This window comes from Hemitrygon akajei, chromosome 14, assembly GCF_048418815.1.
Source record: "Hemitrygon akajei chromosome 14, sHemAka1.3, whole genome shotgun sequence".
NCBI lineage: Eukaryota > Metazoa > Chordata > Chondrichthyes > Myliobatiformes > Dasyatidae > Hemitrygon > Hemitrygon akajei.
In genome coordinates, this window is record NC_133137.1 from 23,255,219 (window position 1) to 23,274,439 (window position 19,221).

The 19,221-nt window shown below is 38.6% G+C and overlaps 1 protein-coding gene across 5 annotated transcripts in view; it reads left to right on the forward strand.

The window, feature by feature from the left end:
- sec14l8 (SEC14-like lipid binding 8) overlaps window positions 1-19,221 on the forward strand; it is a 70,090-nt gene that overhangs the window by 41,370 nt on the left and 9,499 nt on the right. For 4 of the 5 annotated variants that reach the window (XM_073065676.1, XM_073065678.1, XM_073065677.1 and 1 more), the window contains 4 exons: window positions 2,792-2,875; window positions 10,328-10,434; window positions 12,941-13,080; window positions 14,030-14,199. In XM_073065676.1, the coding sequence (XP_072921777.1) occupies window positions 2,792-2,875; window positions 10,328-10,434; window positions 12,941-13,080; window positions 14,030-14,199 (501 nt within the window). Of the gene's footprint in view, window positions 1-2,791; window positions 2,876-10,327; window positions 10,435-12,940; window positions 13,081-14,029; window positions 14,208-19,221 lie in introns of all 5 variants that reach the window. The other variant, XM_073065679.1, reaches the window with a different exon arrangement.

Below are 19,221 nucleotides of genomic sequence, written 5' to 3' on the forward strand. Positions count from 1 at the left end.
CAGGCAGACAATCTCTGAAGAGTATTGATCGTGGATGGGGTCACCTGTCTTGTAAAGTCACTGCCCAGAAGAAGGCAATAGCAAACCACTATTGTAGAAAAAAAATGCCAATAACAATCATGTCATAGAAAGACAGTGATCGCCCACAGCATACAACATGGCACATAACAAACAAAGTGATTAAATTATCAGATTAAGAGTCTGGCAGATTCCACAAGAGCAACAGTTGAAGTTAAATTAAATAACTATATAATCTAGATTTAAAAGCTAATATCAAGAGTAGTGAGAATCAAAATACTGTATTGTCAAAGAGATCTATGGTATAGGCTTTATTTTACCCAATCCATGCAGTGTTATTTGAATGAATAAGAACACGATTATCTTTTATGATGAATGGGGGTTGCAGGACGATGCTTTGATAGATCATGTAAAAGTCCCACAGGTGTTCTTTAAATAATGGGCTGATAGTCATTCTCACTCAGAAAAGATTTTGTGATAATTGATTTCATTTGCTGTTTATGAAATACCTACATTGATTAAACGTCAACAGTCTTATTGACTGTGAGGCACTTTGGGATAGCTTGAGGATATAAAAGTGGTTATGCGTATTCATTATGTCATTACATGCTCACTCAAGATGAATTACTGTAATTCTGCTAATTATTTTTACATGAGACAGCACATTGTTGCAATGATCCAGAATGTGAGAGGATCAGGCATGAATAAAAGATAAGTTAAACTGTTTATTGGACTGCTACTTCTTATTGAGTCAATCTGCACAGAAGCAAGCCCTTCAGCCCTCCAAGTCTATACTCACCATCGAGTACCCATCTAACTCCTTACACCAGCACTTGGTCTGAAACCTTCTCTGCCCTGGCAATTCAAGTCCCTGTCTCGATACTTCTCACCATTGTGAGATACCTGCTCTACCACCCTCTCAGGCCATGCATTCCAATATCTAACCACTCTCTGAATAGAAATCATTGCTCCTCTGAACCCAGTAATCCTCTTACCCTTTACCCTAGAGTATATGTGGAAAAGTCTCCTGCTATCTACCCATTCCCCTTATAATTTTGTATGATATTAGGTCCCCCTCAGTTTCCTCAAATCCAGTCTGTCCAATCTCTCCTTGTAGAGGAAACATTCCATCCCAGACAACATCCTGATGGATTACCTCTGCCATCTCTGCAGTCCAATGCATCCACCTCATAGAATGGTGAATGTACACAAAGGATAGTAGGACTCTAGTACAGCTTTGTCTATAATACTACAACTGTAGCTTGCCTGATGCTTTACAAAATTATACTGTCTTTCCTGTTCTTGTATTCTGTGCCCTGTCTAATGAATTCAAACATCCCATATGCTTTTTCAGTACCTTATCAACCTGTGCTACCACCTTCAAGAATATTAGTATTTGTACACCAAGACCCTCTGTTACCTAAAGTCCCACCCTTCACTGTGTATGTCTTACAATGTAGTTCTCCCAAATGAGTCATTGCATATTTATCAGGATTAAGTTCCATCAGCAATCGTTCTGCCTGTCAGCAATATTGCTCTGTAGCCTAAGATAATCCAACTCATTATTACCAACTGCAATTTTTAAGTCATCTGCAAATCTTACTTTCTAATTTTTTTTTTAAAAGTTGTTAAAATGTATGACAATTAAGGCGCTAAGGAATGCTGATGGACCTTTGGGTTCAAGTCCATTGTTTCCTGAAAATGGCAACACACGTAACTAGGTTAGTGAAGAAGGTATGCTTGGTTTCATGAATTGGGGCATGAAATGTAAAAGTTGGGACGTTACTTTCCAGCTTTACAAAACTTTGGTTACTCTGCGCTTGGAGTATTGTGTGCAGTTTTGTTTGCCACACTGTTGGAAGAATGTGGTTGCACTGGAGACAATGCAGAGGTGATTCAACAGGCTGCAGCCTGAAACTGGAGGATTTTAGTTATAGGGAGAGATTGGATAGGCTGGGTTTGTTTTTGCTGGAGCAAAGGATAAAATGATAAGAGTTATCAATAGGCTAGATGGTCAGAATCATTTTCCCATTGTAGGTGTATCAAAAACAAGAGAGCATAGGTTAAAACTGAGAATGGTTGATAGCTGAAAGTGGCAGAATTACCAAATGTAAGAGGCATTCAGACAGGCATTTGAATAGGCATAGAAGGGTATTGGACCTAATTCAAGCAAATGTGAGCAGGCACTCAAAAAGCTCGACCAGAACATGCTGAGGCAAAGAGCCTATTTATATTCTATGACTCTATGTCCCTGCTCACTCAAGTCTCCACACTCTGGTACTGTTGCTCTCTTGAGAAATGCTGTGAGAAAACCACATTCCTGGCCCAGAATAAAATTTCAAATAAAAATATTTACTTGGATCTCCTCTGGTCATAATTTCCATTCCGTGACTGTGTTGAGCTTTCTTCGATTTAGAGTTGATACTGCATGCAAGCTAGAATGCATGTATGAATGCAATTTTGTTTGGGGTTTATCAACAGCAGAAAGAATCCAACTGAAATAAAACCAGAAAATGTTGGAAACTATCAGCAGGTAATGTGAAACCTGTGCATAGGGAAACTGGGAAAGAGAATAACAATTTTAGTCCTAAGTTGTCCCACTCTGGGTGAGCTCACTTAAAATCCAGTCCAGTGTCTGGAGAATAATGCTGAACTGCAGTTGCTAATGGGAATCGTTGCTTTCAGGAAACATGAGGAGACAAATGTTATGTTAGTTTGAATTATTAATGGATTTTCAGTGTTTTGGTTACTAACTCTTCCTGTGTTTTTACAGCACCAAAAATTTTCCCTGTGGCCTACAACCTTATAAAGCATTTTCTTAGTGAAGACACACGCAAGAAAATCCAAGTTCTAGGTGGTAAGCTTATTTTGCAATGGTTATTACAAACTGTACATATTAGTCTATTCATTTGAAATTCAAGGCATAAATTATCCTGAACATTCTAGAGGTGTATTTGGAGGAGCTATTGAAGAAGCCTTAGGAAGATGCAATAGTGCTTCTCAAGCAAGGTACTGGCCCAGGTATACAGTGTTAATGGTAGGGTAATGAATATTCAAGCTTCTTAAGGCAATGAGTGTCACCCCATGATATTCATATTCATTATTTCATATATCAGGCTTTCTAATCAAGATAAGAGACCATTGAGAATATGCCAACACTTGAAACAATCTCATTCTCCATTTACCCTGCTACAGTCCATTGGCATTATCATTGTTACATCTTCCACTATCAATAACCAGACAGAAAATGCCAAAGGCTGATTGATCTTCACCATCTCCGAGGCACAGAGGACTGTAATGCAAAATACTCCATTTCCTTTGAGTGAACCAAGACTAGTCTGGAGCTTGTAGAGCTGCTACTTTGAATTTGGATCCTTTGACCCAGATTCAATCCTGACCTCCAGTGATGACCAGGGGAAGACTGCACATTCTGCTTGTGACTGCATGGATTTCCCCTGCAGGCTCCAGTTTCTTCGCAGATAACTATATGTAATGGGCTGTGTTGATCAGACCCAAACCAATGTGAGTGTCCAGCAAATGTGGTAATAAGCATACCAGCACAAAAATTAACTTAAGCCTAACTTATCATTATAAAACAGAAAGCACAAACAAACCACACTAAATACGATATAGTAAGTTACAGAGATTTCAGGGCTCACGATTCGTAGTCTCCACTTGTCCGGGGGAAATCAGTTATCGCTGTTGTTGGGGGAATGCCAAATTATGACTCATGAAATCACCCTGGCTCCATCTAAGGCACCAATCTTGATCTCTCAGTCTAGGTGAAGACCCAAGAACCAAGCAAGTATGCCTCAATAAATTGGGTTTCAATCCACCAGCATTGAGAGACGTGTGGAGACAGATAAACTCTTCGGTCTTTTGTTCCCATGCCACTAATACCCGAGTCCAAAAAGAATCCAGCCACTGTTAGCAAACATTGAACAGACCTAGAGTGTAAGAAATCACAACAAGAGAAAATCCGCAGATGCTGGAAATCCAAGCAACACACACAAAATGCTGGAAGAGCTCAGCAGGTCAGGCAACATCTATGGAAAAGAGTACAATCGATGTTTCGGGCTGAGTCCTGCCGAGTCCAATATTTTTACAAAATTTAGTACACCGCAACACACAATGACATGTGGGTTATTTCCTTAACTGGTCACTGTAAATTGCCCAGGGGTGTTGGTGAGTGATAGAATCCAGAACGATTGAAGGGAGTATGAGGAAAATAACATGGGTTTGTATAAATGGATGCTTGGTGGGGCAAAGGGCCTATTTACACACTGTGTGACATTATAAACTGTGGCCTATTATCTGGAGCACTGCCAAAATGTGTGTCGTAGTAGAGCAGATTGTGATGGAGGATTCATGGTCACATTGCTGTCATTACTGGATTTCTTGAACTTGCTTTAAAGCACAGTAGCATAACAATAAATAACAATTGTTCTTGCATGCCTTCCAATGCATTATTAATGATTGATCATTGAAATCTGCTCCCTTCATTTTGCTGTGTTTGAAGCAGACTCCACTAGACAAACCCCTTAAAAGAGTTATTCTAAGTAAAATCTGATTTAATTGGAATAAAGGACCCAGTAAACACTGTGATTGCCAAGGTATATCCGGAACAGCAGTAATCACATTGTATATAGTCATGTGTAAGATCTTAATTCTACAAAGGATCAAGGGTTATCCAAAGGTTTAAGAAATACAGTGGTTTATTTGCTCACATGAAGAAGTGACATTTAGAATAATTATCACAATACAGTAAAGCTCAATTAATATGGCATGCTTGCAACTGTAGTGTACTGGACCAGAGATATTTAAGACTGCTGGATGTTATTTTATTAATACTTCACACTTATAGTTCATTTTTAAAGATGTTACACAGTAACATTTAAATAAATCTAAAGGGACAATGAAACCAGGGCCCCAGTGGGTGGAGAGGGAGCAGAGGACCTGAGACTCAGTGAGTGAATGGGGAATGTGACCAACTTCACTTGATGAGCCTGATGCCAAACCACGGGGATATCTGAGTAGTCAGATAGTGGATCATCAGAGTTTAACTGTACAATATAATACTTTTCTTTTCTCCAGTCCTGCTGAAGGATCCTGGCCCAAAATGTCGACTGTACTCTCTTCCATAGAAGAGAGCGCCTGGCCTGCTGATTTCCTCCAGCATTTTGTGGGTCTTACATAGCTTTCCAGCATATGCAGATTCTCTCTTGTTTGTGATATAATACATTTGTCAAAATTGTTTCTACGAACCCATCCATTTTTGCACTATTTTTGCACTACTTAATGTATTTTATATATAAATATTTATTATAATTTATAGTTTTTTTGTTTATCAATATACAGCTGCCACAAAATAACGAATTTCGCAACATATGCAGTGATATTACATCTGATTCTGATTCAGTTTGCTGGTTTTCAGTGCCTCAGTGTTGAATGGAGGCAGCAACAATGGTATTGTTGAAATCCTTTTGATTTCCATTAAGCTGTTAAAGCAGAACTAGCATTAGTTGCACCAAAGTGGCTATGCTCTTTTCATCATGTTTGCATGATGTTAAATGTTCTATTTTGAAGAGCTAGTCTGTTCATCACTCTTAATTATTTCACTCCATTAATAAACCAGGCACAAGCAGCCAACTACCAGCCATCTAAATAACTGCTCCCTGACTTTACAATGTAGAGTATACAGCCTTACTCAAGTGGTCAAAGTATATCCTGCTTTGACGATTCCTTTCATAAGGCCCAACTTGGGCCTTGATAGAGTGGATGTGGAGAGGATGTTTCCCATGGTGGGAGAGTCTAGGACCAGAGAACACAGCCTCCAAATAGAGGGGTGTCCTTTTAGAATGAAGCTGAGGAGGAACTTCTTTAGGCAGAGAGTGGTGAATCTGTGGAATTTGTTGCCGCAGCAGGCTGTGGAGGCCAAATAATTTGGTATATTTAAGGCAAAGGCTGATAGATTCTTGATTGGTGTGGGCATTAAGGAATACAGGGAGAAGGCAGGAGATTGGGGCTGAGAGGAAAAATGGATCAGCCATGATGAAATGGTGGAACACATTCGATGGGCCAAATGGCCTGATTCTGTTCCTATGTCTCATGGTCTTAATTAACTGACTAGTTTCTCTTTACTTTTTCTGTATCCTTGGATAATGATCCTACCTTCTCAGTGGAAATGTAACCTCTGATGTCAGGGGCAGAAACTACTGCTTTTAGACCTTCATAAAAAAACCATCTGGAACACGTAACATAGAGCAGCACAACAGAGTACTGACATTCTGTAGTCTGGCATGCTTTAAATCTGTAGTGTACATCTATATTAACTGACTGCATAGGGAATTCAGGAGGCTAGGTGCTAAGTTAAAAGACAGGACCTCCAGATTTGTGATCTCAGGATTGCTACCCATGCCATGTGCTAGTGAGACCAGAACTAGAAAGATTATATAGTTTAATAGGTGGCTAAGAAGTTGGTGTAGGAGGGAGGGCATAAGATGTTTGGGTCAATTGGCTCTCTTCCAGGGAAGGTGGGACCTGTACAGAAGGGATGGCTTGCATCTGAACTGGGGATGGGGTTGGGGTGAAAATCTAATATCTTAGTGGAAAAGTTTGTTAATTCTGCATGGCGGGGTTTAAACTTGTTGCAGGGGCATGGGAACCAGAGTGCCAGAACAGTTAGTGAAGAGGTTGTAGAGGCAGATGTTGGTAAGACCTCAGGCAAAGTCGAACCAGCTGAAATGAACTTTGATTATATCAGGAACATAATGCAGGAACACTAGAACCAAAAGCATTGTTAATTTCAGAACACTTAAGTTTCAATAGCAGAATCAAAAGGAAGGGAAGTCCTTTTCATCTTGCATGGCTGTGGCTGAACTAAAGAGATTGTCTGAGCATTTGTCAGTTTTGTCAGTTCAGTGATGAGCTTAATGATGCAGTGAGAAATCATTTAGTTTGTGGAATCTTACAAGAAAGCATACAAAAACAGCTCCTAACTGAAACACAGCCTACATTTAAAAGAGCAGTTGAAATCGCTGTATCAGTAGAAATGGCAGCCAGACTTGCAACTGAGTTGCAGTCAGGAATGAAAGTGAGTGTGAACAAAATGGCAACATCTAAACAGAAACCTGCCTAGCCTAACAAGTTGCGTTACCGTTGTGGCAGGGGCTCACATGCATCAGACCAATTCAGGTTTAATGGCGAAATGTGCAGAAAATGCAACAAAGTAGGACACATATAAAGAGCATGTTGGGTAGACAAAAATAAATGGACTGCACAGTGAAGAGATACAGATAAAAAGTCAAGTTGCAGTTTCAAAAAGAGCACTAATCTGCATGCTGTTGATGAAAAAATCTGATAATGAGAACAGTCCAGGATTAGGTAGCCTTGAAAGATATAATGTGAAAACTAAGCAAGTACACCATAAGTGAACGACAAATCAACTAAAATGGAATTGGACATCTGCTTAGCTGTTTCATTCATTCCAAAACTGAGTTTGAACACAGTTTCAAAGGTACTGAACTAAGCCTGTAGATAATCCGACTAAGAACTTATAACTCCTGTGGGAATGACATTTGTAACAGTGAAATACAACAACTAATGAGCCACTTTGAGATATGATGAAAACAGGAGAACCATTATTATGGGAGTGTGAGAGTGCCTGAGCTAACTACAAATTGATTGGGGAGCCATTCACCATTTGCATGCCACATTTCCTGCAACAGAGTTAACTGAAAACAAATTAAAGGGACTGGATGATGCCACAGCAGTGTTTAAAGCTGGAACTGGAAAACTCATACATATCAAGGGTAAAATAGTGTTAAATGAAAATGCCACACCGGAGTTTTACAAAGCCCATCCAGTTCCTTATAACTTCTGTGATAAAATAGCCAGTGAGCTCGATCGCATGAGGCTGAAGGAATTATTTCCCTGGTTGAGTGGAGCCCATGGGCAACACCAGTGGTCCCAGTAACCAAGAAGAATGATCTGTCAGGATCTCTGGTGATTTAAAGGTCTGAAAGTTCTGCCCAGGATAGAGGATATCTTTGCAAACTTCTCTGAAGGGAAACACTGAAGTAAAGTGGTCTAACTGATCATGGAAATGCTGATGGGCTGTACTGTTTACCTTTAGAAAAGGATATACTTGAAAAATTTATAAAACAGGACATTCTTGTTGATATATTCTCCCAAATGTAAATTGAAAGACTCCCAATCATGGCAGAGATGAGCCAAATGGAAACCAGAAAAGACTCTCACTGTCTTAAGTCTACATGGCAACCCACGTGCAGCAAAAATTCCGATTCCCTTATTTTTACCAGTACTGGGATGAACTTGCCCTTGACTGTGGTTGCCTTATGTGGGGATTGCGAGTTATACCATCCAAGCTGAGAGCCATAGTGTTGGAGGAGCTACATGCCAGGCATCTATGTGTGTCGATGAAAGTGTTGGCTCAAAGCTTTGTCTGGTGGCCTGGGTATAGATCAGCAGGTCACCATGCACCTTTTGGGATGCCAGCACGTCCAGAAGAAAGGTGTCCACCACTATCAGAACCACTTCCTACAGTCCCAGAGTCAACTCCTACAAGTACCACCGAGGAGGTCCAGAACCTGAGATTGTTTTACCTGCACTATACTTCAAAAGAACAGTTCTCCTACTCAGTGGAAGATGATTGCAGGCAATTTCTATGGTCTGAATTTTCAATGGACCAGTGGGGTGCAAGGGTGCTGGACTAAAATGTTATAACCCTTATGGTCAATACTTCTGTGCTATAAATATTTCAGACTCTCTTACCGTTAGTTCTCACAATTATTCTATACTAATTATTCTCTAATCTAACTTTCAAGATTGTTTCATTTATGCCACCATTGAAATGAACTTTTAAAAGTCAAACATATTGCTGGGTCTGCAGTCACCTGTAAGTCTTATGGGGTCTGTATCACAGATTTACTGATTAGTTTCCCTGATTGATGTTAAGAAACTTGATTGGTTTTGTTCACAACAATCTGAGGTTTAATGGGCACCATTATTGAGAATACATGTTTTTTAAAGAAAATTGGATTAATTTATTTATATTTAAATTGCCTAGTTGTCATGGTGAGATTCAAAATCATGACGTGATGATGGGCCTCTGCCCGAAACGTCAAATATTTATTCTCCTCCAAAGGTGCTGCCTTTTTCCTGCTGAGTTCCTCCAGTATTTTGTGTGTGATGTCCCTCCACCAATGTTCTGATTTCTGGCTTCTAGTCCACTAAATTTAACCACAGGCTCCTGCATATAACATTGCTGTTATACCCAATGCTCTCAATCCAATTAGCCATCAGTCAGTAAATCGACAGTTTCACCAACAGCAGAACCAAGCTGGATTGGAGGAATGGAAGGAAGCCAAAACATTACCCAAACTGACAGCCAACCCCTGTTACGAATATACTGTACAGACTAATTTGTGTAAAGCTATCAGTGAAAGTGCAGCATGATGATTCAGTTCAGTTGTCCCATTTCAGCAGGGTCAGGAGTAAATTAAGTCATGTTGAAAAGAAGTTTGGCAGGCCACAGTCTTGTTTTGCTGGCCACAGGGTCACTTTGTTCTTTTACAAACAGTTCCTTGGAGACAATAGAAGGTGGTCTGACATTTGTGATATAGATAGCCAAACTTCGATAGGGAACACACGTAATACCCAGGTCCTCCAAAGGAAAAAAAGTGCGGTGAGGTCAATCCAGGTCATGTGATGTGAGGATTGATGGGCTGGATAGTGCTAGAATAACAGTGTGTTATTGGGCCTTATCCTACTCTGTGGGAGTGATAATTATTGGGAGAATTGTTTGAGCAGGTGTTTAGGCAAGGCTCTTGGTGGTAACGTACTTGAGGCTTCAGGTCATCAGTCAAAGAGATCTGGATTTCATGTGGATGTCAAATGGATTCTAGAAGTGCAACCTGAAACTGTTTCCTTGTGAAATTGTAGAGTGTAATCCAGTTTTATACCAATCCTGAGTTAGAAAATCCTCACAATCCAATAGAGGCCCTTGTATATGTACAATAACTTAGTTTTATATTTAAGCAACATTAACAATCATTCCCTTTCTTTTGAACCTTTTACATTGGAATGTCTTCACCTCATGTTGGGTTTGAACATATGAACAGCTCCTCCTGGGTAAAAGCACTTTCAGGCAGATGGGGACTCAGTAGTGAGCATGTTCATCTCTGGCAGGAATGTGTTACAACTAATTTAAAAACAAGTGACACTGTTTTATCTGTGCTAACCTGCAGCTCAGTCCTCAGTCCCTGCATACTTTGTTATTGATTTGCAGGTAATTGGAAGGAGGTCCTATTACAAAATATTGATGCAGAACAACTTCCGGTTTATTATGGTGGAACGCTTACAGATCCAGACGGCAATCCTCGGTGTACATCCAAGGTAAATTCTTTCTTCATTTTGGAGCTCCTTGTGGACAGAAGAATACCCACAGGTTTTGAGAAATGCTATCTATGTTGTACTCTTTGAAGAATATAACAAAATAGTACATTTTTCCTCAATAAAATCCATATTAATATTATTGAAAAAAACTTTTGATTAATGTTTATCTTAGTTTCAAGTTGCCAAACCCATACTCCTTATGCCTTGTTATTCTTATCCTATTAAATCTCAGAGTCCAGTCAGTTCTAATACACTATGTCCCTGACACAGATCTTAAAAGATGTTCAATGTTGTATTCTAGATCTGCAGTGCAACATAAGTTAGTTAACTGAGAAATGGCACTTCCTAAGTTGTGTATATAAACATTGCCTGTGTTGGTATGCCTTTTTATGGGGTGGGTGGAGAGAGAGATTTATAGAATGTGTTGGGTAAGCAATATTCATAATAGTTTAAGCTAAGACCTTTGTTGTATCAGTGTACTGCATCCAAAATTTTGTCGTATTTCAATAAACAAAAACTAACAAATATCATTAGAGTTTGATATGCTTGTTCTTGTCTCGGCAAAGAAATTGGTACATTTAGTCTAACCAGTCTGGCTGGTTCTGTCTAACCCAAACTTTTCACAAGTCTAGTTCCATTCTCTCGTCTTTAGCATTTCAACTTTCACTTTTCACACCTGTAAATATCTAGTTTCTCTTTGGAATGATTTTGCAGAAATTGACAACTCATTAAATAATGTGTTCATTTATGAACAAGTTTTAGTGTTTCTTTTAATCCTTAAATTCAGTTAATTTTGCTGTAATCTTACCTCCTATAGAATAGGCACTAACAGTTTCAATAACATGTAGTTATATAAATGTAAAGGTGGTAGGGAGCATGTAATTGTCTATCACAGAATCACTGATGCAATAACTTACCTAGTGATAAAACAGGAATTCACACAGTTGCTCATCAGTTGATGAATTCCAGATTTTGATTGTGCCACTAGGTGAGCAGAGGTCTGATTCTGTCCCATGTTGAGAAAAAGATGACTAAACTTACCAATTGTCCATTACTCCTTCTGTCTCTGGGGCAAAGCTGTCAACATCAGGAAACTTATAAACTTGAGATTTATGATGGAGTGTAAGATTGGACAAAAACTCCTTAACCACACCAATAAAGAATTATCCACCAGAATTCTGATTAGTTTTAGAGGAAATTTATATATATATATATATGTTATATTTTCAAATCATAACTATGACTGACTTTAAAAGGTTCTTCATGTTCTCAATATTTATTGCTTTATTTATTTATTTGTATATTTGCACAGTTTGTTATCTTTGCACACTGGTTGTCCACCCTGTTGGTGCAGTATTTCATTGATTCTATTATGGTTATTGTATCTATTGAGCATGCCCACAAGAAAATGAATCCAGGGTTGTATATGGTGACAAGCATGTACTTTGATAATAAAGTCAGTTTGAACTTTGAATATTAAAGTTAAATTTTAAGGCACCAATGGCTTTCGTGTGAACGTCATCGAGAACTGCAGCCAAATGTTCAAGTTAAATGCATGCTCAATGGTGAGTGTACGGAATTGTAAATTAGGAAATCCAAAAAGTAAATTCGCAAGAAATAAACCTCTTTGAAACTGTCTCACTTTACTTCAAACCTATTGGTTTTAAAAGTACTATCTTTAGAAATGGAAGGAAAAGTAGACTTGGTTGACAACATGTTCTGGTTAATGTTTAGAACAAATTAGCTTTTAATACTATTTATTGATAACTAAATCTGACCATAACATTTTGCTGTAGTTAATGAAGGAGAAGTTTTGGGCCATTTACATTCAGTAAATTTGTGTGGAAGTATTCATGTAGTTCAGGAATGCAATGGCCAGTTTGCAAATAGCAAGTTCCCATGCAACTATTATTATAATTATATAGCTTGAGAAATTGACATTGATTATGAAATCAAGGATAGCTCTTCATAGTTTTGATATAATGCCATGTAATCTTTTACATTCATCTGAAAATGGGGAGAAAAAAGCTTCAACATCTAATTCAAACTGTAGTATCTCCAACAGTGCAGCACTTCCTTAGCATTGCACCAGATTGCCAGTATAGCTTCATTCCTTTTTCTTTAGAACTATTCTTCGATATTATGTTTAACAAAAACCCTGAACCTCTTAATTGAATTACAGCAAAAATTAGACCGAATGCCAAAGATGTAGGAAAATAATTTGTGTAAAGCATTTTGCTCTGGTAAATGGCATGGATATATATGCAAATAAGCTTCTTTTGTGAGGAACTTCAAACATTGCTGTTAATAAAAATATAGAGATAGTATTTTCAAAAACGAGTTCTATTTACATGATGCCTTTAAATTAGAAGATAGGCCCAACACAACAGGACAATAAGATGGTATGTGTACAGAGTTCATATTAGCAACCATGCATGCTCACTTAAAAGTCGCCTCTAAAAATATCGAAATGTATACAATTAAAAATCTGTGTTTCTTTTATTAGATAAACTTAGGTGGTGATGTACCAAAGTCATATTACATCCTTGAGTCTATTAAACAACAATATGACAACATAGTCACAGTGAACAGAGGATCTTCTTTTCAATCTGAATATGAGATTCTCTTCCCTAGCTGTGTTTTGAGGTGAGATTAAGCCTATTGTATTATTTGTGTTGAAGTTCTTGGCAGAATAAATGTTCTTCCATGATACTTAAAATGTATGCTTTTTGCGTCCTGTATCAACAATGAAAAAACTCTTCCTGAAGATTGTATCAAAATGATAGAGAAATTCTAAATATTGCTTGGAATTGTTACTTGCTTTTATTTCAATATGTATTTTTCCACTTTCCCCCTATAGAAATACCATTCAACTCTCTGAAAGGCTATACAGTGGCTGAGTTTGAATCTTATGCTTCACTGGCACTTGAATCTTGGCACCTCTCACAGTTAAAGTTCTTATCTGTTAGATAGTGAGACACCTATTGGGCAGTCAGATAGAATGGAAATTTCTGCAAACTGCAGAGAACTGGCAGCTCTGAGCAAATAATTCTTCACTTCTTGCTAAGGGGCAGAATAGTAACAGTAGCAGGATTATGTGGACTGGAGTGTCAGAAGAATTCAAATTACAAATTTATTATTTACTATAGATCTAACTCATGGTTATATTTAATTAGTTCTGCATGCTTACATAATGACTTAATTTGTTATACATTGTTTTTATTCAGTCAATACAGTAGTTCTGAAAATATATTTTACTGAATTAGTACTATCATTTGAGAATAGTCAACATTAGATTAAAGGAGAGGACAGGAAAATGTCCAGAATCTGAATCATTCTGAAAAAGATGAGTATTGTTGGGAAATTCCAGAGTTTGTGTTGCAGACAGTCAAATATCCACGAACATCTATTAATGGTGTGGCAACAAGATTATGAGATGCACAGTTGGATAGAGTTAGAAGAGAGCATTTCATGGAAGATTATAGAACTGAAGAATGTTAAAGGGATAGAGAAGTTTTGAAATACAGTGGTGAAAATTTAACTATAAAGTGGCAGGCTATTTCATGGTCTCTGACCTCTTATTCTGGGTTTCTAGGTGGCAGTTCATGACTGAGAATGCAGACATTGGGTTTGGTGTATATCTGAAGACAAAGATTGGAGAACGACAGAAGGCTGGGGAAATGGTGGAAATGGTTACCAACCAGCGATACAATAGTCACCTGGTTCCTGAGGATGGAACACTCACCTGCGTGGAACCTGGAATCTGTACGTCAGTAAGCTTAACAATGATGTGCCTTCTTTCAATTCCAAACCAGATCCTTTCAGTGTTTTCAGGTCTCAGTTACTGTAGTACTTCTAAAAACTTTTGAGTGTATTTATAATACCTAGACATACTGTATTTGCCAATTTTGATAATACTTGATCATCAACATTTACAGCACAGTTCGGCACGGACTAGAAGGGCCGAGATGGCCTGATTCCATGCTGTAATTGTTTTATCGTTACAGTTTCTAAACATTTTCTCCCACTGATGCTTTGCTGGTTATAATAGTAAAGCAAGTCCAGGGAATTGTTCGTAGACCTATGGTAATGTTTTGATAACTTTGATTCCATTGTAGTCAAAGGTGGCAATGGGATAGTATTCTTTATTGTTATGCTTGACAAAGCACGTTGTACTTTTAATTTTTTTAAATTGAAAAAAGAAGTATCTATGGATGGTTTTTTATATTAGTGGATTCCAGTTAATTGAGCTATCAGTTAACCAGGGCACCTGCTTATTTGGGACAAGTCTTAAAGAACTAAAATTGAGAAAGTAGCTGGGATTTGCCTTGTTTATTTGGGACACTCTGCCACTTAATTAGGACAGGACACTGTTACTGAACAGTTTCTAACTAGAAACAAACAACAGAAAATCTGCAGATACTGGAACTCCAAGCACCACACACAGAATGCTGGAGGAACTCAGCAGGTCAGGCAGCGTCTATGGAAAAGAGTAGAGTCAACATATCGGGCCGAGACAAGGGTCCGAAACGTCAACTGTACTCTTTTCTATTGATGCCTGGCCTGCTGAGTTTCTTCAGCATTTTGTGTGTTTTAGTCTCTAACTAGCATCATTTGCCTGCACATTGTGTGGCCATTAGACACTGTGCTTAAAGTGAACAGTTTTTAAATAGTGTTTATTTGCACGTGTTTGTGTTCAAACAGCAGAGACTTTTGTCACTGATAGTTTGCAAGTGTTAAGCAGCTAAACAATTGAGCACTGTTTTGCTCACTCTAGTTTCAAGCATTCAAGCATGGAGATGCCAGAAATGGCCAGGAGTGAAAATGAAATGATTCCACTACTTCAAGTTAGGATCTACAAAGAATTTCAAGGCACCTACAATCACCTTGAATGTTTCTATAAACGTGAAGATTTGGAGGATGCAATTGTCGAAAGCATTGTTTGAAGGCAGTCCATTATCTGCACTAGGTATCTAGGCTATGCTGATTTTGTTCATTTACAGTCAATCAAAAGAATACATCAGCATGCACTAGATTAAATCTGCCGTCGATAACTATGAGGAACTAATACACAGGTTTAATAAGATTGTAGTGGTTTTGGTAGTGTTCTAATTTGTTCTGTATTTCATTTAAATACTTAATTTGTTACTCAGTTAAATGGTAGCTTTTTAAAAACTATTTCAATGAAGCTTCGGCTATTTGGGGCAGCCGCTTAATTGGGCCCAAATGTACTGGTCCTGAGGTGTCCCAGTTAACCAGAATCCACTGTATATGCAGTTTTTTCTGTTTAGTTGGGCCATCGATTAATCGGGGCAGCCACTTATTTAGGACAACTCTTGAAGAACAAAAGCAAATCAAGCAAATAGCTGGGATTCTGTTTATTTGGGATACTATGCCACTTAATTGGGACAGGAGATTGTTTGTCCAACAGTTTCTAACTAGTGTCAGTCATTTGCAGGTTGTGTGGCTGGTAGACACTGCATTGTGCCAGGAGTGAAGATAAGATGAGATAAGATAGAACTTTACTTATCCCAAAGGGAATTATTGTTGCAAGATTGCACAATCAGAGATGTATGCTTTAAAATACAAAATATAAGCAGTGAGGTACAAAAAAAACAAAATGTGCATTAAAAAGTAATAGTGCAAAATACAGATGTGCATTGAAACCATATATTTATATACTGAAGGAGGAGGAGTTGTAGAATCTTATAGCCACAGGGAGAAAGGATATCCTGTGGTGTATCTTGGTGCAATCAGTCTGTACTAAAGGTGCTCCTCTGTTTGTCCAGTATGTTAGGGCAGGGGTGAGAGGAATTGTCCATAATGTTCCGTAGCTTCTGCAGCTTCACTCAGACACAACCATCAGGGAATCCACTTCCATCCCCAGAACAGAACCAGCCTTCTTGACAAGCTTATCGATCTTCTTGGCATCAGCTGCTCTCACCCTGCTGTCCCAGCAGACTACAGCGCACAATAGAATGCCGGCCACCACTAAGTTGTAGGACATCTGCAGCATAGTACTGCAAACGTTGAATAACTGGAGCCTCCTCAGGAAGTGCAGTTGGCTTTGTCCTTTCTTGTACAGAGCATCTGGATTTTCAGTCCAGTCCAATTTATTGTCCAGGTGAGTTCCCAGGTATTTGTAGTCCCAGATGACTTCCACACCCATTCCCTTGATGGAGATGGGAATACAAGGTGTTTTCACCTTACTGAAGTTCACCTGAACTGAACAGTTTTTAATTAGTGTCACTTGCGTGTGTATGTGTTCAAAAAGCCATGATCTTTGTCACTGATAGTTGGCAGGTACAGTTTGAGTACCCCTTATCCGAAACGCTTGGGGCCTGAGCTGCTTCGGATTTCTAGATTTTTTGGATTTTTAGAGTATATAATGAGATAGCTTGGGATCGCCACCATTTCTGATTCTGAACTTTTGTGCTACTGGTAAGCAGTCTTTGTCTTGCACTTGTTCATCACACATACATACTTAACAGTAAAAATTAATACATACCGTTAATATAATGAAAATATAATGTATGCATTGTAACAAAGGCAGCACAGAAGCATCAGCTGAATCAGCTGTTGAACAATAACACACAACGGCAGGCTTTCTGTCTCCATCCACGATGCTGTGTTTTGATTAAAAGGTTACAGTACACAGCATTTGTATTTTACTTTTTTTCTAGGTTTTATGTGAGGTATAAAATCATTTAGCATTGTTGACTTGTTCTGGTGTTAGATTTTAATCAGCGACACTTAAAACATTTAATGCCGTCATTTAAAGTATAAAAATAACCAGCATCTTAGACTTGTTCTAGTGCTAGATTTTCATGGTCAGCGGATGCTTTAAAAAATTAATGTTGTACCTTTCTTTAAATTTCTGCAACCAGCCTACTGAATATTCACAGTTACTTTCAATTTTCAGTTTGTTGTGATAGATCTTTGCTTGTTTCATGATCAGCATACCTTTAAGCGGCATATGTTCACTCTGATGTGGAGGATACACGATCAAGATCTTCATTTTTTGCTTTATGCAGTGTTTTTCTGTTTTTCATTAACTTCTGTTCATTACATATGTAAAGTCATTTCTCAGAACAGTCTGTGATGTGCAGAGACCCAGCATCCTTCTCAGCGTCTTGTGGAATTTTCCATTTATGACATCAAATCAGCGCTTAATTCAGATTTCAAACGTTTTTGGATTTTATGATTTTGGATAAAGGGTACTCAGCTTGTAATAAGCAGTAAGACAATCAGAACTAGTTTGCTGACTGTGTTTCAAGCATTCAGGCTTAAAGGTTCAAAGATCAAAGTTTCAAAGGTCCAATTTAATGACAGAGAAATGTATACAATATACATCCTGAAATGTTTTCTTCGCAAACATTCACAAAAACAGAGAAGTGCTCCAAAGAATGAAAAACAGTTAAATGTGAGAACCCCAAAGTCCCTCCCAAGATTCCCCCTCCCGCGCATAAGCAGCCGCAAGCAACGATCCCCCCACCCCCCACCAGCAAAAAAAAGTGCATCGGTACCGTCACCGAGACCAAACGTGTGCTAAGCAATAGCAAAGACACAGACCAAAGTCACCCCAAAGGCTTCGCATTTCATCCAAAATTCGACAAACCACAGGTTCTCTCTCTCTCCCTAATAAGGGAGAGGGAGGTGTCCCCCCATTTTCAGAGCGAGCGGGAGACATAACAACAACCTGCTGGCTTACGATGTTAACAGTCTGTTTTGTCACTTTTTTGAGCTCTGTGTCCAAAGATCGCAAAGACCTTGGGTCTTTGGGCCCACAGCGAAAGATCTTTTGGCCTCCCTCACGACACATGAGTCTCCTGCCGTGACACCAACCCTTGATCTGCCCGTCTCCAGAGCCCTGAGATCTTAGGCTTCCAAACACGGCATGTCAAATAACGGCCAGTCGTGGAACCCCAAGAACGGGTCCCATTCCCGCAAAGAACCGAAGCCTGCGTGTAATGCCAGGATAAGAGTCTTCAAAAGAACCCTGAAAGGGAAAAATAAAGATATTAAAGGTGGAAATAGAGCTGTTTCTGAAGATGTAAGCAAAGGAGTCACCGTTAAGTGCCATTATCCCTCCTGAAGATGCCATAAAAGGCCAGGAGTGAAAATGAAACGATTGCACTCCTTCAAGTTGGAAATTACAAAGAATATGAAGGTATCAACAATCATCTGAACATTAAATGAAAATGAAGAGTTGGAGGATGCAGTCGTCATAAGCAGTGTTTGAAAGTAGTCCACTACCTGCACCAGGTGTCTGCGCTGATTTTGTCAATTTAAATCTAAAGAACACGGCAGCATACATTGGATGAATTCCTCCGAATATAATTGTTAGGAACTAATACACAACTTTATATTACTGTAGTAGTTTTGGTAGTGTTCTAATTTATTCTGTATTTCATTTAAATGAACAATTTGTTAATCAGTTAAACAGTGGTTTTATTACATTTAAAAAAATATTTCTATGAAACTTCGGCTAATTGAGGAAGTCACTTAATTTTGCTGAAATGTATTGGTCCTAATGTGTCACAATTAACTGGAATCCACTGTGTGTATATGTATAAGTTCATATAAACCTTTAGAAGGTATTTAATCTAGTCCTTTATACGAGATTGTTAGATGAAGTTGAAGCTCATGGAATTATACGCCAATTCATGGGCTGGCTGGAAAATTGTCTGGGTGAGAGAAGACTGACACTAATGATAACTTTTTCTCACTAATGAAACTATCTGGTGTCTCAAGGGGTTCCCTTTCTTTTTAATCCTGATGCAGTGT